Genomic DNA, 19,164 nt, shown 5'->3' with positions numbered 1-19,164 from the left:
GGAAAATGAGACTGAAGTCGCACCACGCCACTAGCATGTAAGAGACAAATGATACCCAGAAACAGACACACTGAAACACTTCCAGTCATTATTTCAGATTCATTTATAAAATAGGTTACTTGAGATATTGTGTTTTAACATATAGTGCATTCTTCTACAATACAATGCTTGTGTGTTTCACACACAGTTCAGCCCTCTAAGTTTTAACAGCCTGGCTATATGGTGAATTGAATCATGAATACTTTGGCATAGTTAAGTGACAAACTGTTGGTGAGAAAAGACAAATGTAGATTGCAAGTAGATTGTAGATGCGTAATTTTAAAAGATTGACTCAGGTTTCACACAGAGTTTACAAACAGTCAATATACAAAGTGGAGAAAGTATTAGGAAAACTGGTTCTTTATGAGATGTAGAAGCTTGAATACAGGAGAAATCTTCTCTATCACCCCACTTTGATTTTTATAAACAGTCACATATATCCTAAAAAAGGACACATTTTTTATTATTAAATCTGAAAACTTTGATTCAAACACAAGTCGTTTCCCAGTACTTTGCACTCTACGTGCATTGTGACGACATCCCATTGTCCTTACTGTGTGAAGTGTCAATACATGTCTAAGATATACAAGTCACAAACAAGCATAGAGTATCCTGTTGATATACAATATTAAAATCACTTCTCGTTTCATTACATCTGCTTCACTGATATCACATCAGCCGTGAGAAGTTATGCTGTTGCACAGGGAGACACTTTCAGGCAAATAACAGTATAAGCCATTAAGAAAAAAAATATATATATCAATGCAACTTATCTTACAAACAACACTCCTCTGTTGAAACAGTTCCAGCAACATGTTGGCATATTTCGACCGCAGTTCATGTTTAAATATCTAAAGCCATTTAAATATGTATTGCTGCCCAGGTCTGGTCCCGGGGAGACAGAAAGTGTAGATATAGAGAGACTTGAGAGGACTGGAGAGTCAGCAGTTTGCGCCATGAAAAGAAGACAAGCTGCTGAAAGTTTTCTTGGCCTGAGGAAATGTGGAAATATAGCAGAAAGTGTTAGATAAGACATTTAGTGATATGCAAGTCACACAACTTACATCTGAGTGTCAGCAACAGAGCCTTACTTATGACTACGAGTTTTCCTCCAAACTAGTTGGAGCTCCCTCACTCCACACTGAGAGCTGCCCAGTTGTCTTTCTTATCCTAACGGTGACGAGAGGAGGAAACAATAATTCGTTGACACATCACTGTACATGTGACTTCATGACACTTTATCTTTCACGTAATTTAAAGCAAAGTCCTTTGAAAATGTGACTGACCTCCGCCATGACGGGAAGGTTGTTATGAGGAAGGAGCCACGTGGTTTGGCGGGACTTGCTTTTCTGTCTCTGGAGGAGCTTTCTGATCAACCTTATCACCTTCCGGTCCCTGGGGTCTGCACATTTCACCGCCTTCTTTGTGTAAAAACTGCGAAAAAGCAAAGTTGTTATTTTCAAGCACAGTTCAAGTACATATTAGTTATTTGTAGCAGAGCTTCAGGGGATTTAAGACCTGTTGTCAGAAGTTAGTAAAGTTAAAAGAAATCTCTCAGTATTAAAATGGAGAAGAACAAGAGAAACTCTTGTATTTATTGTATAAAAATTCCATGTTTTTGTTAACTGGACCACATGAAAAGCCAGCTTTTCATTCCCCAGCTACATTAGATTTCTCTGAGCTGCTGGAAACAATAGGTATCACAATGCAGTTTACTTAACTAAACCCTGCTGTTCTGACTGTCTGGCTGCGGCAAGGCTCAGCTGGCTCGGAAGGTATTTTCAGATGGCTTGTTATTCCCACATATTTCCTTTCTTACTTCCCTGGCAATTACAGCTCCGAGCCCTGCCATAACAACATGACCTGGAAAGATGACAATGCCTCTCAGCCCCGGCTCTACCCTTCTCTAACGAGAGGCATATTTTCCATGCCTGCAGATTGCTCTGTGCTCTTTAGCTCCAGGAGTGGATAGCTGAAATACTTGCATGATGGCTTGTATACTGCAGTCAGGCCCCTCCGTCTGTACCTCAAACCGCAACACATCTTTGGTACGCACCTTGCCCTGGGAGTACAACATGCAACACTGGACATCCCTCTGCATCTGCACGCCTTTAGCTGGGAGACAAGAGAGACAAACAGAGAAAAAGAGTGAGTAGGACAGAATGATATGGAAGTTTTCTGGCACCCCATTCAGTTATATTACGCTGGCACCTTCGATTATATTTTAGATTTTGTGTCAGGGATGAAAATCGTGTGAGTGAGAACATAACACAACCGATACCACAAAAGTTTCCAACGGCATACATTAATAGCGCATCAGATACACCGTATGTTGAATTCACATTTACTACGTAGCACCGTCATTTCAAAACATTACAAATTTTGATTTCAGCCATGACTAAAGCGGTGGCAGAGTGGCAGCTTTTGTAGACTAAATATATCTTTTCTGCAGAATGTGCACATGCCCTCTAGTTATATATACACACATCTCGCACAGGGACGTGCACCTTCGATATGTACAGTAGAATGTCAGAGGAATCCCGTAGTGTGGAGGAATGGGAGAAAGTGAGGAAAAGAGAGGGGGAGTGCGTGTTTGTGTGGAGCGTTTGCCATGATGTCTCTTCATACAAAGCAAATCTGTCAACAAATGAAAGTGTGATGTGAAGCAGCAGGAGCAACAAGAGCTGTAAAATAGGACAGTGCTGCTTTGTTATGCCACAGATGATTTTAAATCCTCCCTCAGACACGTTAGTGCACTACCAGCGTTTCCATTCCAGCATTTTAGAAAACAGACCACACCATCTGACACAGTTGCTTTCCTTTCTGTGAGTGTGGCGTGATTTCAGATGCTTGTCCTGCGTTCTGCCCCTCTGTTTACATCCATGCCTCCCTGCTGCTGCTATCCCTCTCCTTTCCTTCCCTGTCTTCGCCATCGCTCTCTTTGCTACACTGTCCACCTGCAGGGTGCATGCAAACCATGCAACACAGACACACACAGAGAAAGTATGGTTGTGCCCTACCTTCTACAGATGCCAAGAAGATAACAGTCAGGGAGATAACAGTCAACATCTGCAGCATGAACATGGTGAGGCTGGCAGAGAGGAGGAGAGGAGGATAATCTACTCTGTCACCTCTCCCTCTATGGCTGCCTCTCTTATATTACTCCCTCCCTCTCTTTATGCCTCCCTGCCCATCTCTCACTCACTTTCACCACCTCTTTTTTCTGTCTTATCGTCTTTCCCTCCCATCCTGTGTTTATCCATTTACAGTCATTCTCACGCTCAACCAAACTCCCTCCCTCATTCTCTTTTTCTTTCACATTCATCTCACCTCTCGCTCATTTCTCCCTTCTTGTCTCCTCGCCTAGGATGCCAAGCCTCATTTGTCTCATTTGAGGCTTTAAATTCCTCCTTCATCCCATTTCTTTTCTTTTTTTTTTCCTTTGGTGCATTTTTCCACAGATCAAAGGGATGATATTGAGAAGTAATCGCCGTGTGGTATTCACATCCATTCCCATATTAATTAATCCCTATTACCAGTTATTTGACAATCAAAAATGGCACAAATACTGGATACTTCCTATTACAGAAAGTAAATGTAATTAACCGTGGTTTGCAAATTGTGTAGCAGGAGCAACTCTTGGGAACAGTAAGCGTGTCTGACTTCTTTCAGTAGCTGTGGATTCCAGAGAAAAAGCCAAACACATCTACTGTAGAAACCATGATGAACTGCTTAGCTTAACCACGAATCTTGTTATTGACTTCAGAGCACAGCTACACCAGGTTTTCTTAAAACATGATTTGTTTGGTTTCTTTGGTGTTCTTTCAATTTTTCACCTTGTGTCCGATGTTTTTTTTTTTTTGTGTGTGTGTTGTGTCTTCTGTCTTGTCTCTGGATACTTGCTGCACGAGCACATTGAAGTTTGTTTACTTCTTATGAAAAATGTCAGGTTTTTGATCTTCCACAAGGTATAGTTCTTGGAATCTTGCTGTTATTCCTGTTCATTCAGGTTGTTGCAAACTAAACGTTATCCTTCTATGCTGATGATGTCTGAAAAAATCCTCCCATTTATAGTATCATTGGTAATATAAGATCAACATGATGACTTTATTTGAATCTGGTTTATGTTGTCTTGCTGATATTTCCTGTGTGCGGCTCAGTTCATGCCTTTGCACCAGTGTCACCAAGTAAACGCAATATATTTGGCCAGTAACCCGATTCAGATGTTCAGATGCCCTTAACATGTCTTGGCATCCTTTATTTATCTGCCCATAAATCATAATAAAATAGTTTCTTTGTTTCAGCAACCAAACCACAAGAACAAGCCGAGAGTCAAGCAGAGGCTTCAACAGAAAATAGCAGCAGGACCTGATTACACAGACAGAAATCAGATAAATTGATGTAGGCCTGCATCTGTTTGAGAAAGATATTCCTTTGAACAAACGTTGTGGTAGAGAAAAATGACAAACACAGATGACAAAGTCAAATTGTGCGGCCAACAACAACAACATATAAATGATCAAAGGCCTTATTGGGTACGACAGTTACAGAAATGTTTCCACCGCCATTTCACGTCGCACAAGCCCAAGCCAATTTCCTCATTGGTGAGTTCTTCTACATTTTCTCAGACTGACCACTGTGGTATTTAGCAAACATCTGTGTATGTCTAGCCCTTTAATGTCAATAAAAATGTAACATGTTTTGCAGATGCATTTTCTTCTGATCTGCTAAGGCTGTTGGCAGATTTTTACAAAAACCTGTATCCCCCCTCAAGTTATTCCTGTTGGACTGACACCAAAGTCTGACATTTATAGCTGATTTTAATCTGAAAAGCCTTCTGCTGACATGTTATTTATGTTCGATCATTTATCTGCAGGGAGAACCATGATACCTTGGCAAACTAAGCTGGAACAGGAATTCAACATGCTTTGTTAATAGCAGGTTTTTTGTTTTGTTTTTAAGAGGCCTAAAGTAAAACAGTTGGTTCAAATCCACTAGTAGTCTTGTACATGGGGGAAAATATGCTCTTCTCTTCATCATTACATAAATCAAGTTCACCAATTTAAAAAACACACTTCATTAGCATGAAAACACTGGATGCACTGTGGTTTGGAAAAAAGAAAAGTAAGACAGTAAGACAAAGACAAATGTTCAGTACCTTGGCAGGGCAGTATAGGAACATGAGTCACCCATAAAGAAGGGAAATACTGCTTTAGACACTGATGTAGGACATGTAATGAACACATTTTGTAGGATCAGATCAATAAGGCCACGCCTAAGTTCCTATGTTTCAACAGATTAACATTAAACAAACTATCGTTGGCTTCTAAAACTCTGTGGAAACAAAGAAAATAACATATTAAGACAACAAGGCAACAATATGTCCCTTATGAAGCCCTGTACATGAAAATACGCAGTATATGGACTGCGGGGTGGGGTTGGAGTAAAAAGTTGTGTATGTTTGTGCGCTCTTGTATAGCTATCTTTCTGAGGACCAGTTTGACTACAGGTTTACGGTTTAAGTGAACATGTTTGTGCAAAGTGACATTTTGTCCAGTCCTCACTTCTTTACAAGGCTGCTTGAGGATTAAGACTTAGCTATAGCATAAAGTTTACAATTGGGTTATGGGTAATTGTTAGGGAATGGATTATGCCAATGAATGTCTTCACAAAGATAGCTATACAAATATGTGTGTGTGTGTGTGTATGTGAGTGTTTGTGTGTGTGAATGTGTGTGCTGGGGGTGGGGTTGACTGTTCAAGAATTTGACCCAAGAAATCAGGTTGGAATCTCAGCTGCAAAAACATACCTTCCACATGACTACAGGTCTGCTTGTGAGCCAGATACATTATGTGCATATCTTTGCAGTCATTAAAATATCTCCTCTCATCTCGGTCTGTCAAGGTGTGCAGACCCACAAACCTGTGGGAAATCAAAAAGGAAATGTATGCCTGTGTAACGTCTTGCTGCTTAAGAGGTAGAAAAGCCAGAAATTAATATAGATTTAACAGTGAGTAATACAAAAATTAGGGCCATCAAAATGAACACATTAACACAAATGAATCCATCATCATGGTTAATCTGATTCAAATTTTTAACGCACTTAACCCATCTGCAGCGCAGAATGACTCTGAATGTCTCTGGCAAAGCTTTTCGGTTAGTTTGTCCAGGAGAGTCAGCGTTACGTATGTGCAAATGGGCAGTAGATCTGGTAGTGACAGGCTGAAAACTGAATACCAAAAAAACAAGATGGAACTGCCGACTGACAAAGTCTTATGCACATTCTGCAGGAAGGGGTTTGACACACCAAGACAGTGGAGAGGAACCAGTGTGAGGGAAGATCGACTGAAGTAAAGCAAGTAAAGAAATCAATTTTAAAGTTTAAAGGACACAGAAAGGTTTTCCACAATGCAATGATCATCTCAAAGGAATAAACTGGACACCAACTGATCAGCATAATCAGGAGACACTAGCTCTGTGTAACAATTTGTAGTTCTTCCTGGCTTCAAAGCCTCGGAGCTAATATGACTTCCAGTTTCGCTTTTTGAATAACAAATCGAACACAGACTACTGCCACCCCCTGGCATGACAAGTTATTTCCTTTCATGCGCGCTCAGAACTTACAAGCCAGCTGTCTGTTGGCTGTACAAGTGTACTTGTGTGTACAAGTGTAGCTTTTTGATCCAGACTCAGACACTGTGACAACATTACATCTAGTCTTTGCAGTCGGTGGTTCTTTGATGACTGTCTGGTGTGTCTGGGCCATTGGTCTTGTTTAGATTTGCTCTTCTCACATTCTTCCATTTTTCACGCAATGCTAAGCTGATCACCCTCTGGCTTGTAGCTTTATACTGAGAAAGGAAACATGAGTGTAATATTGATCTACTTATCTAAAAAGAAAGCAAAAGAAGTCTTTTTTGAAAATGTTAAACTATTCGTTTAAGGTCAAACTGAAAACAGGTCATATTTTATTTGATATTTGATGATTTCAAATGTCATTGTGATTTATTTTACTAGTTAGTTTGAGACTGCAGAATGTTAAAATTAAGCTTTACTTCCAGTTTTCACAAGCAAAGCCTCAGGATCAAAGCTTATTTCCTCAGCATGCCATTGTTCCTTGTTCCCATCAGTATAAAGGATAACCATCCAGCCAATCAGTCCCAGATTCACGGTTTCATGCTCTGCTCTGGACAGGGAAAAGAGCTGCATATTCTTTTCACATGAGATTTCCTTAATGGAATGTCTTTATTGACTGTGGAAATAAAATGATGTCCAGTCCTTCGACATGTGATTATATTTTATTAGAAAAGAGTACTGCGTGTTTCCCTGTGCCAGTCAGGCATTCCTCTGCAGGGAGTTGACTAGCGCTCGTCTGGAACCAAACATCTGTGCTTCTCACAGCTCTGATTCATTACCCCCCGAAACACTAAACCCAGAAAATCAGCTTAAACACACTCAGGCATTTATTTTGAAAATCCCTGCTACAAAAACTCAAGGGGTCTTGACTGAGCCTAGAGTGTGAAACTGGACACTTTAGAAGTGTTTAACAAATGCTGCCAGGAAGAACAACACACATCTCAGGCCTGGAGAGATTCAGATACATTCCTAATGCAAACTCAAAGCTCTGTGTGATTTTCTGAGTGTCACCGTGTTGAGCAAGAAATTTGACCTTCAGCATTTCACTGCTGGCTTACATTGTGTTGCACTGTGTGGATTTCCAAAAAGTATTACTGCTACAGCCAAACTGCATGAAAAAAAATTGTCTGTGTTGCAAAAATTGAAAAAAGAGCTGACATATTTTACTTTTTATCGCTTTTATTGTTATCAAATATTATGAGCAAAATTGAGAAGATTAGGTTTTCTGTTCACAACAATGTTAAATATAAGTCATTATCTATTTGTCACCTTCAAATAAAAAGGCAACGAGAAATCTGAGAAATAGTTGGTATCTTTATATGCAGCATATAATAAAAAACACATTGGAGAAATTCCATAAACACCACATTTAAATCTGCTTTGATTTAACATTCAACTATCTGTGTTGTTTTATTTATTGGTGTTTCATACCAGTGTTGGGTGTACCTTCCTTTCGAGGCTACACTTTTCAGCACCGCAGGGCATTAACACTGTTCAAACCTTTCTGAAAATGTAGAAAATATAACACAACTATATAATGTAGACTCAAAAAGCACTAAATGCTTGTTTTCCATTCACTTTTCATAAGCCAGTGTTATTAAGTCCAGTGAATATTAAAATAGTACAAGTTGCCAACAGTGCTAGTCTGATGTCATCCCTCAAACAACCACTATGAACAAAATACAGTGTAATACAAGCAGCATAAGTCACATGTCAGTAGGCCTAAAATAGCATTATTTTAACCTATATCATTAAATTAGTTCATATTTTAAGCAGTCGCTTTTCAGTGAAAGTAATGATATTTAAAGGCGTTAAAGGGCAGAACCCTGGACAGCTCCCACATCTCTATGTGTCTCGTGATCAGCACCTTGGACAGAAGTTTGGTGCAGAGCGTCAGGAATACCTGAGCTGTACGGGAAGACATGAGGAAGCTGCCATATATAATATACTTTCACAGCTATGAGTACTGCTTGCAGCATGTGCCATTCACTGCATTGCCTGCATGTCGCCCATATATAGGAAGTGATTAAGCAGACGCACAATTTCTTCCTGTCCACCATTTTTCTACATTAAATTCAGCTTGTCACAGCTCTGTCAACCAAATAACACTACGCCGTGGTTCAAGTCTCTCTGTGAAGCTTTCTGAGATCTCTGATTGCATTCGTCTTGCCAAAGGTTGGTATACTCCATATTCAAAACTTTACAAAATGAAACAATCTGCGCCCAGTGCATGAAATCTAATGAACTGCTGATTTGACCCAGGAAGTGCAGTTTACTTATTTAAACTTACCGTCTTTCAGTGTTTTAACTGAGTCGTTAACTATTTAGCCAAGTCGACACAGATCTTGATTTGATAATGCACTGTTTTCTTTGCTGTTAATGTAATACAAATTTTTTAAGGGCAGAAGACATGACGCTCTGCTGAACGTGTATTTTGAAGTTGACCACGCATAGTATGGCCATATTTAGTTTCCACGTAATGCTGGGTGTGACAAACTAGTTAAGATGAACTGCTGCAGAGACTTTCATTCTGACTGAAACTGGTTGTTTAAAACGTACATTTATTTCATTGTACAACAGTATTTCACAAATATTTACAAAAAATGAACACATCAACACAAATGCCTTCAACGTTACGTATGAAAAATTCTATGTATCCATTGTATAAAAGCATTTATAAACATCCAATGTGAGAGTTTTGCCTTAGAAAAGTACAAGAAAGTGTCCCAGAACCCTCAAATGGAAAGCTTCTTGGATGCTTGCAGATATTGAGATTTTCAATGTTCTGATTGTCCTCCTGCATCAGCCTTTAATCTAGCGTGCCTGCAGAGAAAATAAAAGAATCAGCGCTACATGTTCGGGTGCAATTTCGGGTGACTTCATGTCAGGATCGTTCAGTGGCACTGACACCTTGTGACCACTAGGGTAAATCCCGACACTGATGCCGTGGCTCGACACTGACGCGCTGTGCCTTACTGGGAATGACTGCCACTCTTTTGAGATACTGCTCTTGACAAAGTATATCAAACACATTTTTATTCATCATGTTGGATTTAAATATGTATTCAATACCGAGTAACGATGAACATCATTATTGTATTTATTTATTATTTTTGTCATACCAAACTACAATATCTAATATTGCACCTATTGTTATATTTATATTTAAATATTTTTGTTATTTTTATATTGTAGTTACAACAAACATTAGCAGTAATGACAACCAACTCCTGTTTCATTAACAAAATCCTAAATAATAAATAGATTATATAGAAATCAGATTCCCATTTACATATTTGTGGCAATATGACTACTTATGATGTCTGAGCCACTCGGTTGACAGACTCTCTTTACATTTGGGCAAGCTTATATTGATTTATTCTTACATAGATATTTATATGCGAACAAATATAGCGCATTGTTACACCTCCGTGGCACTGGGAGCTTATCCCATTGTGTAAATATGGGGGAAAAAAAGAAAAGAAAAGTGACAGTGCGCAGAGTGACAGTCTGTCAACAGAGTGACAGTCAGACATCATAAGTAGTCATATTGCCACGAATATGTAAATAGGAATCTGATTATTATTTATTATTGAGGATTTTGTTAATGAAACAGGAGTTGGTTATCATTACTGCTAATGTTTGTGTAACTATAATAATAAAAATAATTAAATATAAATATACCAATAGGCGCAGAATTAGTTATTAGTTATTGTGTCCCTGTCCCGCAGGAGAAAACACGTCATTTTATAGGCTATTAATGAAGAGATTCATGGGTGCCGGATTTGTGTCCATTGTAGAGTAACATTTTTGGACATTCGTTACAACTAACAAAGTACAGTTCGTTTCCATCTTTGTCATAGACAATTGAGAAGCTTCTCCAAATGTCAGACTTGCCTTGCTTTGTCTTAGTGCTGTAAATACCTTCTTTGAGGTTCCTTTCGACATCATTTGTTGACATCCTGTCGCTAGGCTACGTCCCGATCCCGCAGTGTTTTTTTTTTTAGCCACCCACTCCCGCCTGTTGCAAAGTGTATACCGCCGGTTCCTGCAAGATTTGAGTTGGGTCCCACGGGACCCAATCCCAAAGCAGCCCTCTACGTCAGTGCCAGGATTTGCCCTAGTGGTCACGAGGCGTCAGTGCCACTGGATAGATCCTGACATGTAGTCACAGAGTGTCAGTGGGTGCCGGTGAGTGCCAGGGAGGTGTCAGTGCACCTCCACCCAGGAGTCACAGGTTGTCAGTGGGTGCCAGTGTGTGTAGCATCTAGGGGTCTCAGGGTGTCAGTGCCACTAGGATGATCCAGGTCTTATTGTATCTTTGTTGTCACCTTAGCAATTCTTACCTTCAAGAAATGCGAACTCATCTATGGCCTCTATTGCATTGTCTGTGGAAGCAAAAGGAAAGAGGAGGGTTGAATATTTTTCAGTCTAGAAAAATCTGTATTTCTGCACAAAGTTGAACAATTATGACATGCTCAGAGTTCTTAAGCTTGTCCAGTAAAAGCCCAAACCCAGTGGCATCGGAATATCTTCACAGCACTCACCCAAGTCTTTTCTTTGCAGAGTTTTCCTCTTCCCCTGCTGGGCGTACACCAGAGCATCTTTGGCAATCATTTCAACAAACAACTCCTAGAAGAATGAAATAAATTCAGACAGATATTAGTGCTGTTTGAATTCAAAAATAACATTAAACACATTTTCCTACCAAAACAGATGTAAGGCCAAATTAATCTTTAATAAATGCATAAGCAAAGTCACACATCCCCTGGTTTCCCGTTAATCGACCTCAGCTTCAATATTTTAGAAAGCTCAGTATATAGATAAACAACAACCTGCTGCTCTCACCAACCAGAGGAAAGTCCTTGAATAGGTTATTTATTTACATTAAAGGACCTTCTCATTGTTAACATGCACTGCTGTGTATAAGTGTACTTTAAGAGCTACAGATATTTGAGTCATGACTGCTGTGCTACAGTATGTGCTACATTAATTGATACCAATGAAGATATTGATCAGATATCAGTAAAAATGATATTCATCGTCGAGTTGTTACATACACAATCGATTTGCTGCACTGATATCAGAAAATCACCACGCTGCGTAAGCTTAGTCTGGCTAATGTTAATGTTTACATATGACTAATTTTACCGTGGCTTTGGCGATGATGAATACAGACTCCTGGCTGGCGAGGGACACGTCTGGGTCGGTCTTCATCAGAGCCTTGATGCGGGTCAGCGGGAGTTTGGAGAGCCGGCTGTGGCTCGCTGGGGCGGCGGGGCCTGTCTGCTGCTGGCTGCTCTCCTCCGCCTCGGCCCCGCGGTTCTCCTCCTCACTCCCACACCGGTCAGCATCGTGCTCCGTCGGGGTGACCGGCGTTGCCACCGTTGCTGCCATTCTTCGAAATTTTACACAAACGCTATATTTCAAAAAACACACGAAAGTCGCTCCAGTTTACTAGCTTCATGTCACAGATACTAATAACAACATAAGGTCCAGCAGCAGCGCGCCATCATGTGCTTCCGGTCTTTCGGTGTGCAGCACTGCAGTCCGCTTTGATTGGTCAGTGAGCGCAGGCCCCGCCAACTCATTCTCGTCGCTGATTGGACAGACTGTGAAACAGCGAGTGGCTATTGGCTAGAATACAACGTCAATCAAATTACGTTGCCGCCTAGAGCACAAGCGTGCAGCATGTGGAAATGTCAAGAGGCTGTGAGGTTGCCATAGATTGTGGTAATACTGTGTTATTTCTAAAATGAAATTACATTTCAAATGAATAAATTACAGAAACAAGTTAAAGAAAACAATATATATGATTGATCAAATTGAACTTTACTCACAATATGACCACTGGAGGGCAGTGCTGCACATAGAATTACTGCTGGTGATCTTACTGAGTGGAGAATATGTTTGGTGCTTAGTTACACATCCAAGAGACATGGAACAACACCACATTTATTTGAAAAAATGTTTCTGGTCTCCATCAACCTGTAGCTAAATTATCAACTATGTTCAATAACTTTTTTGCATCACAATGTATTAGAATGAGATGTAAAATCAGACTTTAGCATTTTATTTTGGCATAAAGCATAATTTACAAGAGAGCTGGGAGGGTAGCTGGACACGAAAGCTGTGGGCCTCTAACCAAAAAGAAATGAGCAGAACTGTGTTAAAATCAGGTGATAATCAGCCTTTCATTCAGCTTAAATTACATTTAGGTATTTGTGGTGAATGTGTTACACTGCAAAATCTGACCTACTAGTGTAATTATTTGTGAATGGTAAGACAACATTTTCATGTAAATTGTTGTTGACCTTTTAAAGTATATATTTATCTATATAATGTTGTAATCATTTCTTTCTGTATGTTGCTGATATTATGTTATTATTGAGTTTAGGATTTGTTAGTGTCAGAGATTTATTTCATTGAAGAAAGTTATCAAACATATCGTAATATAATTTGTATCATCTGCCTTTGAAAGTATGTTCGCAGCATTTCCACAAAGTCGGGTTGTGTTAGAGAACATGATGAACGCTCCACTAATACACTGTGCTAATAGGATTGTGAGGTGTGCGTTAGTCCTCTGGAGATCCATTCACATAAACATTCACATTCAGGTGCTGCGGCCTGAGAGACAGATATGAAGGACCCACAAGTCCAAGGTAAAATGATCTACTTTGTAAACATTTATAATATTTAACTCTGTAGTTTAGTTGTTTTTTTTTCTTGCAGTATGTTTTGTCCTTAAATCGTCTATAAGGCTGATTAAACCTCTGTTAATTACTATTGAAGATTTGGTGGTTAAGACGAAATGAGAAACCTGTACTTGTTTTTATCAATGAGTGACTAATATTTGGAGCAGCACTGTAGCTATAGAGGAATAGGAAATGGTTTGTTAATGGTGCTGTAATAAGGTTGTTTTTTATTGTTTGTTTGTTTGTTTCGCATTATTTAAACCTAGAAAATGGCTGATGGGATACTGAATGTACTTCCATTCCCAATTATGATTTGTAGTCTACACAGATAAGTCGGCTTCATAGACTGTGGAAGGCTACTCCATTGTCCAGGGGATCTTTTATTTTTAACAACAATTTTAATTACTACATTTGTTATATACTGCAGCCAAAGCAAGCAATATCTAGAATATTCCCTTCAAATGCACACATGGCCCAAGTGTTGATATAAATCACCTGCCTTTCTTGATCAGTTAAATAACTGTAGCTTCAAACAACAGTAACCTTAAAGTGGCCGCTCTGTTACTTCATGTCCAACCGTCATTAGCAACCTATACATAGCCATCTACTTTCAAAAAGTGACCCACTAATACGCTAAAAGGAGCAAGTAATCCTGTCCCCTCTGAGGCCTGAGCCTGCAGTCTAAATATAACACACTATGGCCACAGGAGACACACTGTTAGCACACTGTAAGTTTACAAAAGTTTCATATCAGTTGTTTACTTGATCATTTGACCGATAATTCATCAAATGTGCAGCCATTTTGAAAGCTTGCACTGCTACATTATAGACATCTTGCCAGATGAACAATCTGCCATCTGACCCTGCTGTGCTCCTTACGTAATGCTGAGGCCACAACCAATACTTTCCCGGAAAACAAAAGAAACATTGCACAAGATTCGCATTAAAAAGAACATTTTCACAAAACCGACTACTTGATGTGCTGAGTCTTAAAATCTGCGTCCTGTGTGACTTTGGTTCATGGAACAGACCCAAACGGGAAAGGTTGACATATCCTGCTTTTGTCTGCTATTAAAAACAAAAACATGCAGAAAGTGATTTAACACAATCCAAAAAGATACCATCTCTCCGGACTTGCAAATCTAATCACTGAACTCACAGAGGTGCTTGTGTTTTATCAAATACAATGCAGAGTGGAAAGCTGGCATCCTGAATATGATTTAGGTGCACGATTCAAACAAAGGAAACAAATAGGTAGACATTTACATCTGCAAATTCAGTTAAAAGTATTACATTAAATATAATTAATTTATTTGTCACCTACTTGTATACGATATGCCTCATTTTCACTAAAATATACCTATAACTTACAAAGTAAAACATAACAAAATTTCTGGTTGGGGTTGATGTAAGAGGACAGAACACGGTAACATGGAGGTTAATCTGATTAATTATGTCCTGGACATGAAACAGCCACATTAACTTCTCTGCACATTTTTGTAAAGGTCAAACACCCTCGTACTGATGACGAACAACAAGTGTATAAAACTCCCTTCAAGCCCGTAACTAAAAAAAGTTAATTCATCTTAATATTTCTGCAGTTTCACGCAACAGTCCTGCCGCCTTATTTGCACTGCCGTCAAACTCTGTTCTTTCTTTGCTTTATTTTCAAGCAATGAAGACGAGATTATGGCCAAAGCAGAAAACAAGCAAAAACTCCAAAGATGAGTCTCCAGAGGTGGAAAAACCAGCCAAACCCCTGGCACGTGCCATCCCACAACTGACCGAAGCAGAGAGAATGAAGCAGTCTCCGTTCGAGAAGGTCGTCTATGACATGGTGCACAATGAGAAGATCGTCAACGACCTGATGATCGGGCGAAGGGTTGGCTTTTACGAACTGCGAGGAGAGGTCGGACGGGGCAACTTCTCAATGGTCAGGCTTGGCATTCATGCCTTGACCAAAGGTCAGAAATGTCATCTTTTTAACCCAGTCGCTCATCCACTTATTATCTTTTAATGCCTCATCTGTGTTTTGTAGTTAATGTATAACTTGACTGGCATCCCTTTCTATCTAGTCTGACCACACCTCACGTGCCCTTTCTGTCTGAACTCTGGAGTTTTAAATAGAAAAAAATATTTCATATTTGTGAACACATTTCATGACCTGAGCCTTTCTGGTCTCTTCAAATCGTCTCTGACTCCGCACTGTGAAATTATTTTCAGCTGAAAGGCCTTTATGAAATTCACACTTGTAAGTTTCACAGGCTCTGTGTTCATGTCAACGGGGGGTCCTTGGTTCCAGCCATCAGAATAATGCTGAAATTAAATCGGTTATCTTCTCCTCATAGTCATGTAACAGTGGTGTCTACCCATTTAATTCTTCCTAAACCCGTTAAGTAAGTGTCTGCCCTGATTTCAACCTCACACCTCACCAGACACTCTTTAAACCCATCACTGACCAAATCTCTCCTCTCTTCTTCTGCCTCAGAGAGAGTCGCTGTTAAAGTCATGGACAAGGTGCGTCTGGATAAGAAGAGCCATCGTTTCACTTTCTCAGAGATCAGCTGCATGGAGAAGCTGTGCCACCCCAACATAGTGCGCCTTTACGAGGTGATCGAGACCAGCAGGAATCTGTATTTGGTGATGGAGTACGGCAGTGGTGGAGACCTGTTCTCTCGAATCACCACCAGGGGGAAGCTCAACGACCTGGAAACCAAGCTGGTCTTTGCACAAATTATCTCTGCTATTAAACACATGGTGAGTTCCAATGTCACTGTTTATCATCATCTCTTACAGAGCATGCATCTCTATCTTAAGTACAGGGACTTTTTGGGGATTCATCTTTCATTTCATTGAGTTACGAGAAATAAAGTGTGAAACATACATTCCTTCTTTGTTAGTACAGCCAATAGAGAGGGGGGAAGAAGTGGGGAGAGAAAGAAGAGCGATAAAAATGAAACCTAGGCTCCCCAGCTGGACTCAGACCATGTCCATTGTTACCAGAATAATAATCAATGAATTTTTTGGCAACACACATCTGAGTATAAGGGCGATGTGTAAATAACATCAAACAAAATCTCACAATAATGGCCATCAGAACTCTGTAACATACTCTCACATTGTGAAACAGTTGTTGATTTTAGCCCCAGCCCCCCAGAGGGAGTCTGTGTCTGGCCATATCAGAGGCTACACTGAAGGGGTCCCTATAAGGAGGTTTTATGGATAGCAGCACAGCAGTGTTTTAATGGGAGGTTTAAAGGGGTTCCTAGTTGTTAAATTAAAACAATCCAATATGAATGGCCATCAGTTGTCTTGGCTCATTAATTAATCAATAGTAAAACACAGTTGCACAGCTAAAGGTGTTGTTGTTCTTCACAGTAATTTTGCTTTTAAACGGTTGTAGAGACAGATGTCAGGAATGATTAGCAGTGACATGAAAAACCACAATCAATTCAGGGACTGTTTTTCAAGGCTAGAGCTTTAATCCATAGTCTGCCTAACCCTAACCCTAAGGACAAACTGCTTTTGCTTTCACTATCATCTTCAGTCTTTTCAGGGTTCAGGACATTTTCACCAAAAGTAATGTCAACATCAAAATTCCTATGAACATGTTCCGCCTCTGCTTTTATTTTTCAGCATGTAAGTAACATTGTCCACAGAGACATCAAGCCGGAGAACATCTTCTACACAACCAGTTACTGTATCAAGGTTGGTGACTTTGGCTTCAGCACAGAAAGCCGTCCTAATGAGCTCCTCAGCGACTTCTGTGGCTCTCCACCTTATGCTGCACCTGAACTTTTTAAGGAAAAAGGCTACATTGGATACTATTCAGACATCTGGGCCTTGGGGATTCTTTTATATTTCATGGTGACTGCAACTTTACCCTTTTATGGGGACAACATGGGGAGGCTGAAGCGCTGCATTATGCAGGGAGCTTACAGCATCCCTACTTATGTGCCCATTGAGTGCCAGCTGGTCATTAAGGGGATGCTGCGGCCTGTGCCTGTTGATCGCTCCTCACTTGCACAGATTACAGACAGTGCATGGCTGAGGGGGATTGAGTACCCTCTACCGTATGTGCTGTTGTCCCTGTCCCCGGCCCACTTCGCTCAGGCCAACCAGACTCTGTGTGCTGAGGAGCAAGAGGTGAAGAATTTGCTGTCAGATCTAGGCATCGTGACAGTTCATTTGCAAAACAACCCCTGTGTAGACTCCAGAAGCCCATTGACGGGGACCTACCGGATCCTCCTCCATCAGGTCCAGAAAAGGACATCAGTGGGAGCTATAGGTTATTCTGTGCCTCAGCCTGATGAGTACACGAGTCCAAACCAGTGGGCTGCAGTATCTGTGGACAAACACAATCATTCTGCAGTCTGTGTTATACAGTAATGAGAAATGGCTGTTCTGGACTGCTACAGCTGTGGCTACACAGGCACTTTATCACATACATGTGTACATCCATTTCCCTGCTGACATCCATTCACCACAGGCATTGCGTTACATGTTTGAGATCAGACTCGGAAGGTTTGTCTTCTCACATTTACAGCTCATAGACTAAGCCACATGTCTAACGTGATTAGCTATGCCTTCCTTTTCTGATTACATAAGCAAGAGCGAGTTAATGACGTAAAACGTTCATCAATCACTGAATAGGCAGGATCTTCCAATCCTTCTTAGTCAGAACATTAATCTTCTGAACTAATCCAAGGCCATAGGAAATCTTAAAGAGGGAGACACAGTGAACATGTCTGGTTAGTCGATATAAAACTATGAGGTAAATTATATTCAGAGAGAATTTAGACATAAAACAAAGTTAGGACAGATCAAATGCAAATCCAGTCTACTGGTGTTTTAAGTCTTTTGAGTGTGTATGTGCCACATCTGCCTACAATGCCTTCACTGGATATAGAACTATCAGGCATAACATTATAACCACCTTTCTATATATGTTTCTAATACTGTGTAGGTCTCCCAGCTGGGTAAAACATTACGTCAGAACACATTGTATAACTTATAATGCAGTTTTACCTTAAACCAACCACACTGTTTGTTAATAGCCATGTATTGAAGGGGTCAAATTATCGTACTTTATGGGATTTTTACAATTATTGCTTGTACAGATGGTGATATTATTGTACAAATACAAGAACTGTCGTACATCTGGCAACGCTGTTCTGGGTTTGAATCCATAGACTGGGGCCTTTCTGTGTGGAGGTTGCATGTTCTCCCTGTGTCTGCATGGGTTCTTTCTGGGTACTCCGGCTTCCTCCCATCATCCAAAGACATGCTCTTTAGGTTCATTTCTGATTCTAAACTGTGTGTGTGGGAATGGCTGTCTGTCTCTCCGTACTACAATGGCCCTGCAATAGACTGACGACCTGTCCAGGGTGTACCCCGCCTCACGCCCAGTGAACAGTCTGGTCTGGTGTTGGTGGGTGGTACATGTCCAATACCATCCACATGAATGCCAGGGCCAAAAGTTTCATTGATGTCATAAGATGGTCAATGTCCAGTGAGTGGTTTTAATATTATGGCTGATCAGCGTAGTTGTAACGTGAACGTTGCACAATTATTCCTTGTGGCAGAAACTTGAGCAGACACACTGTTAACTTTCACAGAGCTTTAGTCTAATTTTATTTATTATCTTTGTATTATGCTAATATTGTAGAGTCATTCTTCATAAATGCTTTGTGGACACTGGTCTAAAGCTAATGCCTCTGTATTAATAATGATAGCTATGGATATATTCATACACATTCATATTCATTTATAAAATAAAGTTATTTTCAAACAA

At 40.1% G+C, this 19,164-nt stretch overlaps 3 protein-coding genes across 4 annotated transcripts; 1 reads left to right on the top strand and 2 right to left on the bottom strand.

Moving 5' to 3' along the window:
- Positions 1-85: 85 nt before the first annotated feature.
- ccl44 (chemokine (C-C motif) ligand 44) lies at positions 86-3,235 on the bottom strand. The gene is made up of 5 exons (XM_047587902.1): positions 3,060-3,235; positions 2,025-2,154; positions 1,326-1,473; positions 1,131-1,209; positions 86-1,031 (listed from the first exon to the last, which is right to left on the bottom strand). The coding sequence occupies exons 1-4, from the start codon at positions 3,121-3,123 to the stop codon at positions 1,171-1,173; spliced, it is 381 nt and encodes a 126-aa protein (XP_047443858.1). The 5' UTR covers positions 3,124-3,235; the 3' UTR covers positions 86-1,031; positions 1,131-1,170.
- On the top strand, positions 2,072-19,164 carry LOC125009729 (serine/threonine-protein kinase NIM1). Of its 2 annotated transcripts, none has more exons than XM_047587899.1 (4): positions 2,072-2,187; positions 15,044-15,334; positions 15,859-16,127; positions 17,007-19,164. In XM_047587899.1, exons 1-4 carry the CDS (start codon positions 2,115-2,117, stop codon positions 17,757-17,759), a joined length of 1,386 nt encoding a protein of 461 aa, XP_047443855.1. In that variant the 5' UTR covers positions 2,072-2,114; the 3' UTR covers positions 17,760-19,164. The 2 variants fall into 2 exon arrangements, with proteins under 2 accessions (XP_047443855.1, XP_047443856.1); XM_047587900.1 differs by lacking the exon at positions 2,072-2,187 and adding an exon at positions 13,265-13,337.
- pole4 (polymerase (DNA-directed), epsilon 4, accessory subunit) lies at positions 9,217-12,221 on the bottom strand. The gene is made up of 4 exons (XM_047587901.1): positions 11,827-12,221; positions 11,223-11,307; positions 11,022-11,063; positions 9,217-9,498 (listed from the first exon to the last, which is right to left on the bottom strand). Exons 1-4 carry the CDS (start codon positions 12,070-12,072, stop codon positions 9,485-9,487), a joined length of 387 nt encoding a protein of 128 aa, XP_047443857.1. The 5' UTR covers positions 12,073-12,221; the 3' UTR covers positions 9,217-9,484.

This window comes from Mugil cephalus, chromosome 6 (genome assembly GCF_022458985.1).
Source record: "Mugil cephalus isolate CIBA_MC_2020 chromosome 6, CIBA_Mcephalus_1.1, whole genome shotgun sequence".
NCBI classification, from domain to species: domain Eukaryota; kingdom Metazoa; phylum Chordata; class Actinopteri; order Mugiliformes; family Mugilidae; genus Mugil; species Mugil cephalus.
The sequence above is the reverse complement of the archived record's forward strand: the minus strand, read 5'-3'. Positions and strand labels throughout refer to the sequence as shown.

Coding starts and splice junctions, on each gene's coding strand:
- LOC125009729 (XM_047587899.1), top strand. CDS start 2,115: ATGCAACACTGGACATCCCTCTGCATCTGCACGCCTTTAGCTGGGAGA. Junction 2,188..15,043: donor GAGACAAACAGAGAAAAAGA/GTGAGTAGGACA, acceptor TTTATTTTCAAG/CAATGAAGACGAGATTATGG. Junction 16,128..17,006: donor TCTCTGCTATTAAACACATG/GTGAGTTCCAAT, acceptor TTTATTTTTCAG/CATGTAAGTAACATTGTCCA.
- ccl44 (XM_047587902.1), bottom strand. CDS start 3,123: ATGTTCATGCTGCAGATGTTGACTGTTATCTCCCTGACTGTTATCTTC. Junction 2,155..3,059: donor CTTCTTGGCATCTGTAGAAG/GTAGGGCACAAC, acceptor CTTGTCTCCCAG/CTAAAGGCGTGCAGATGCAG. Junction 1,210..1,325: donor ACCTTCCCGTCATGGCGGAG/GTCAGTCACATT, acceptor CGTCACCGTTAG/GATAAGAAAGACAACTGGGC.
- pole4 (XM_047587901.1), bottom strand. CDS start 12,072: ATGGCAGCAACGGTGGCAACGCCGGTCACCCCGACGGAGCACGATGCT. Junction 11,308..11,826: donor TCATCATCGCCAAAGCCACG/GTAAAATTAGTC, acceptor TCATTCTTCTAG/GAGTTGTTTGTTGAAATGAT. Junction 11,064..11,222: donor TCTGCAAAGAAAAGACTTGG/GTGAGTGCTGTG, acceptor TTGCTTCCACAG/ACAATGCAATAGAGGCCATA.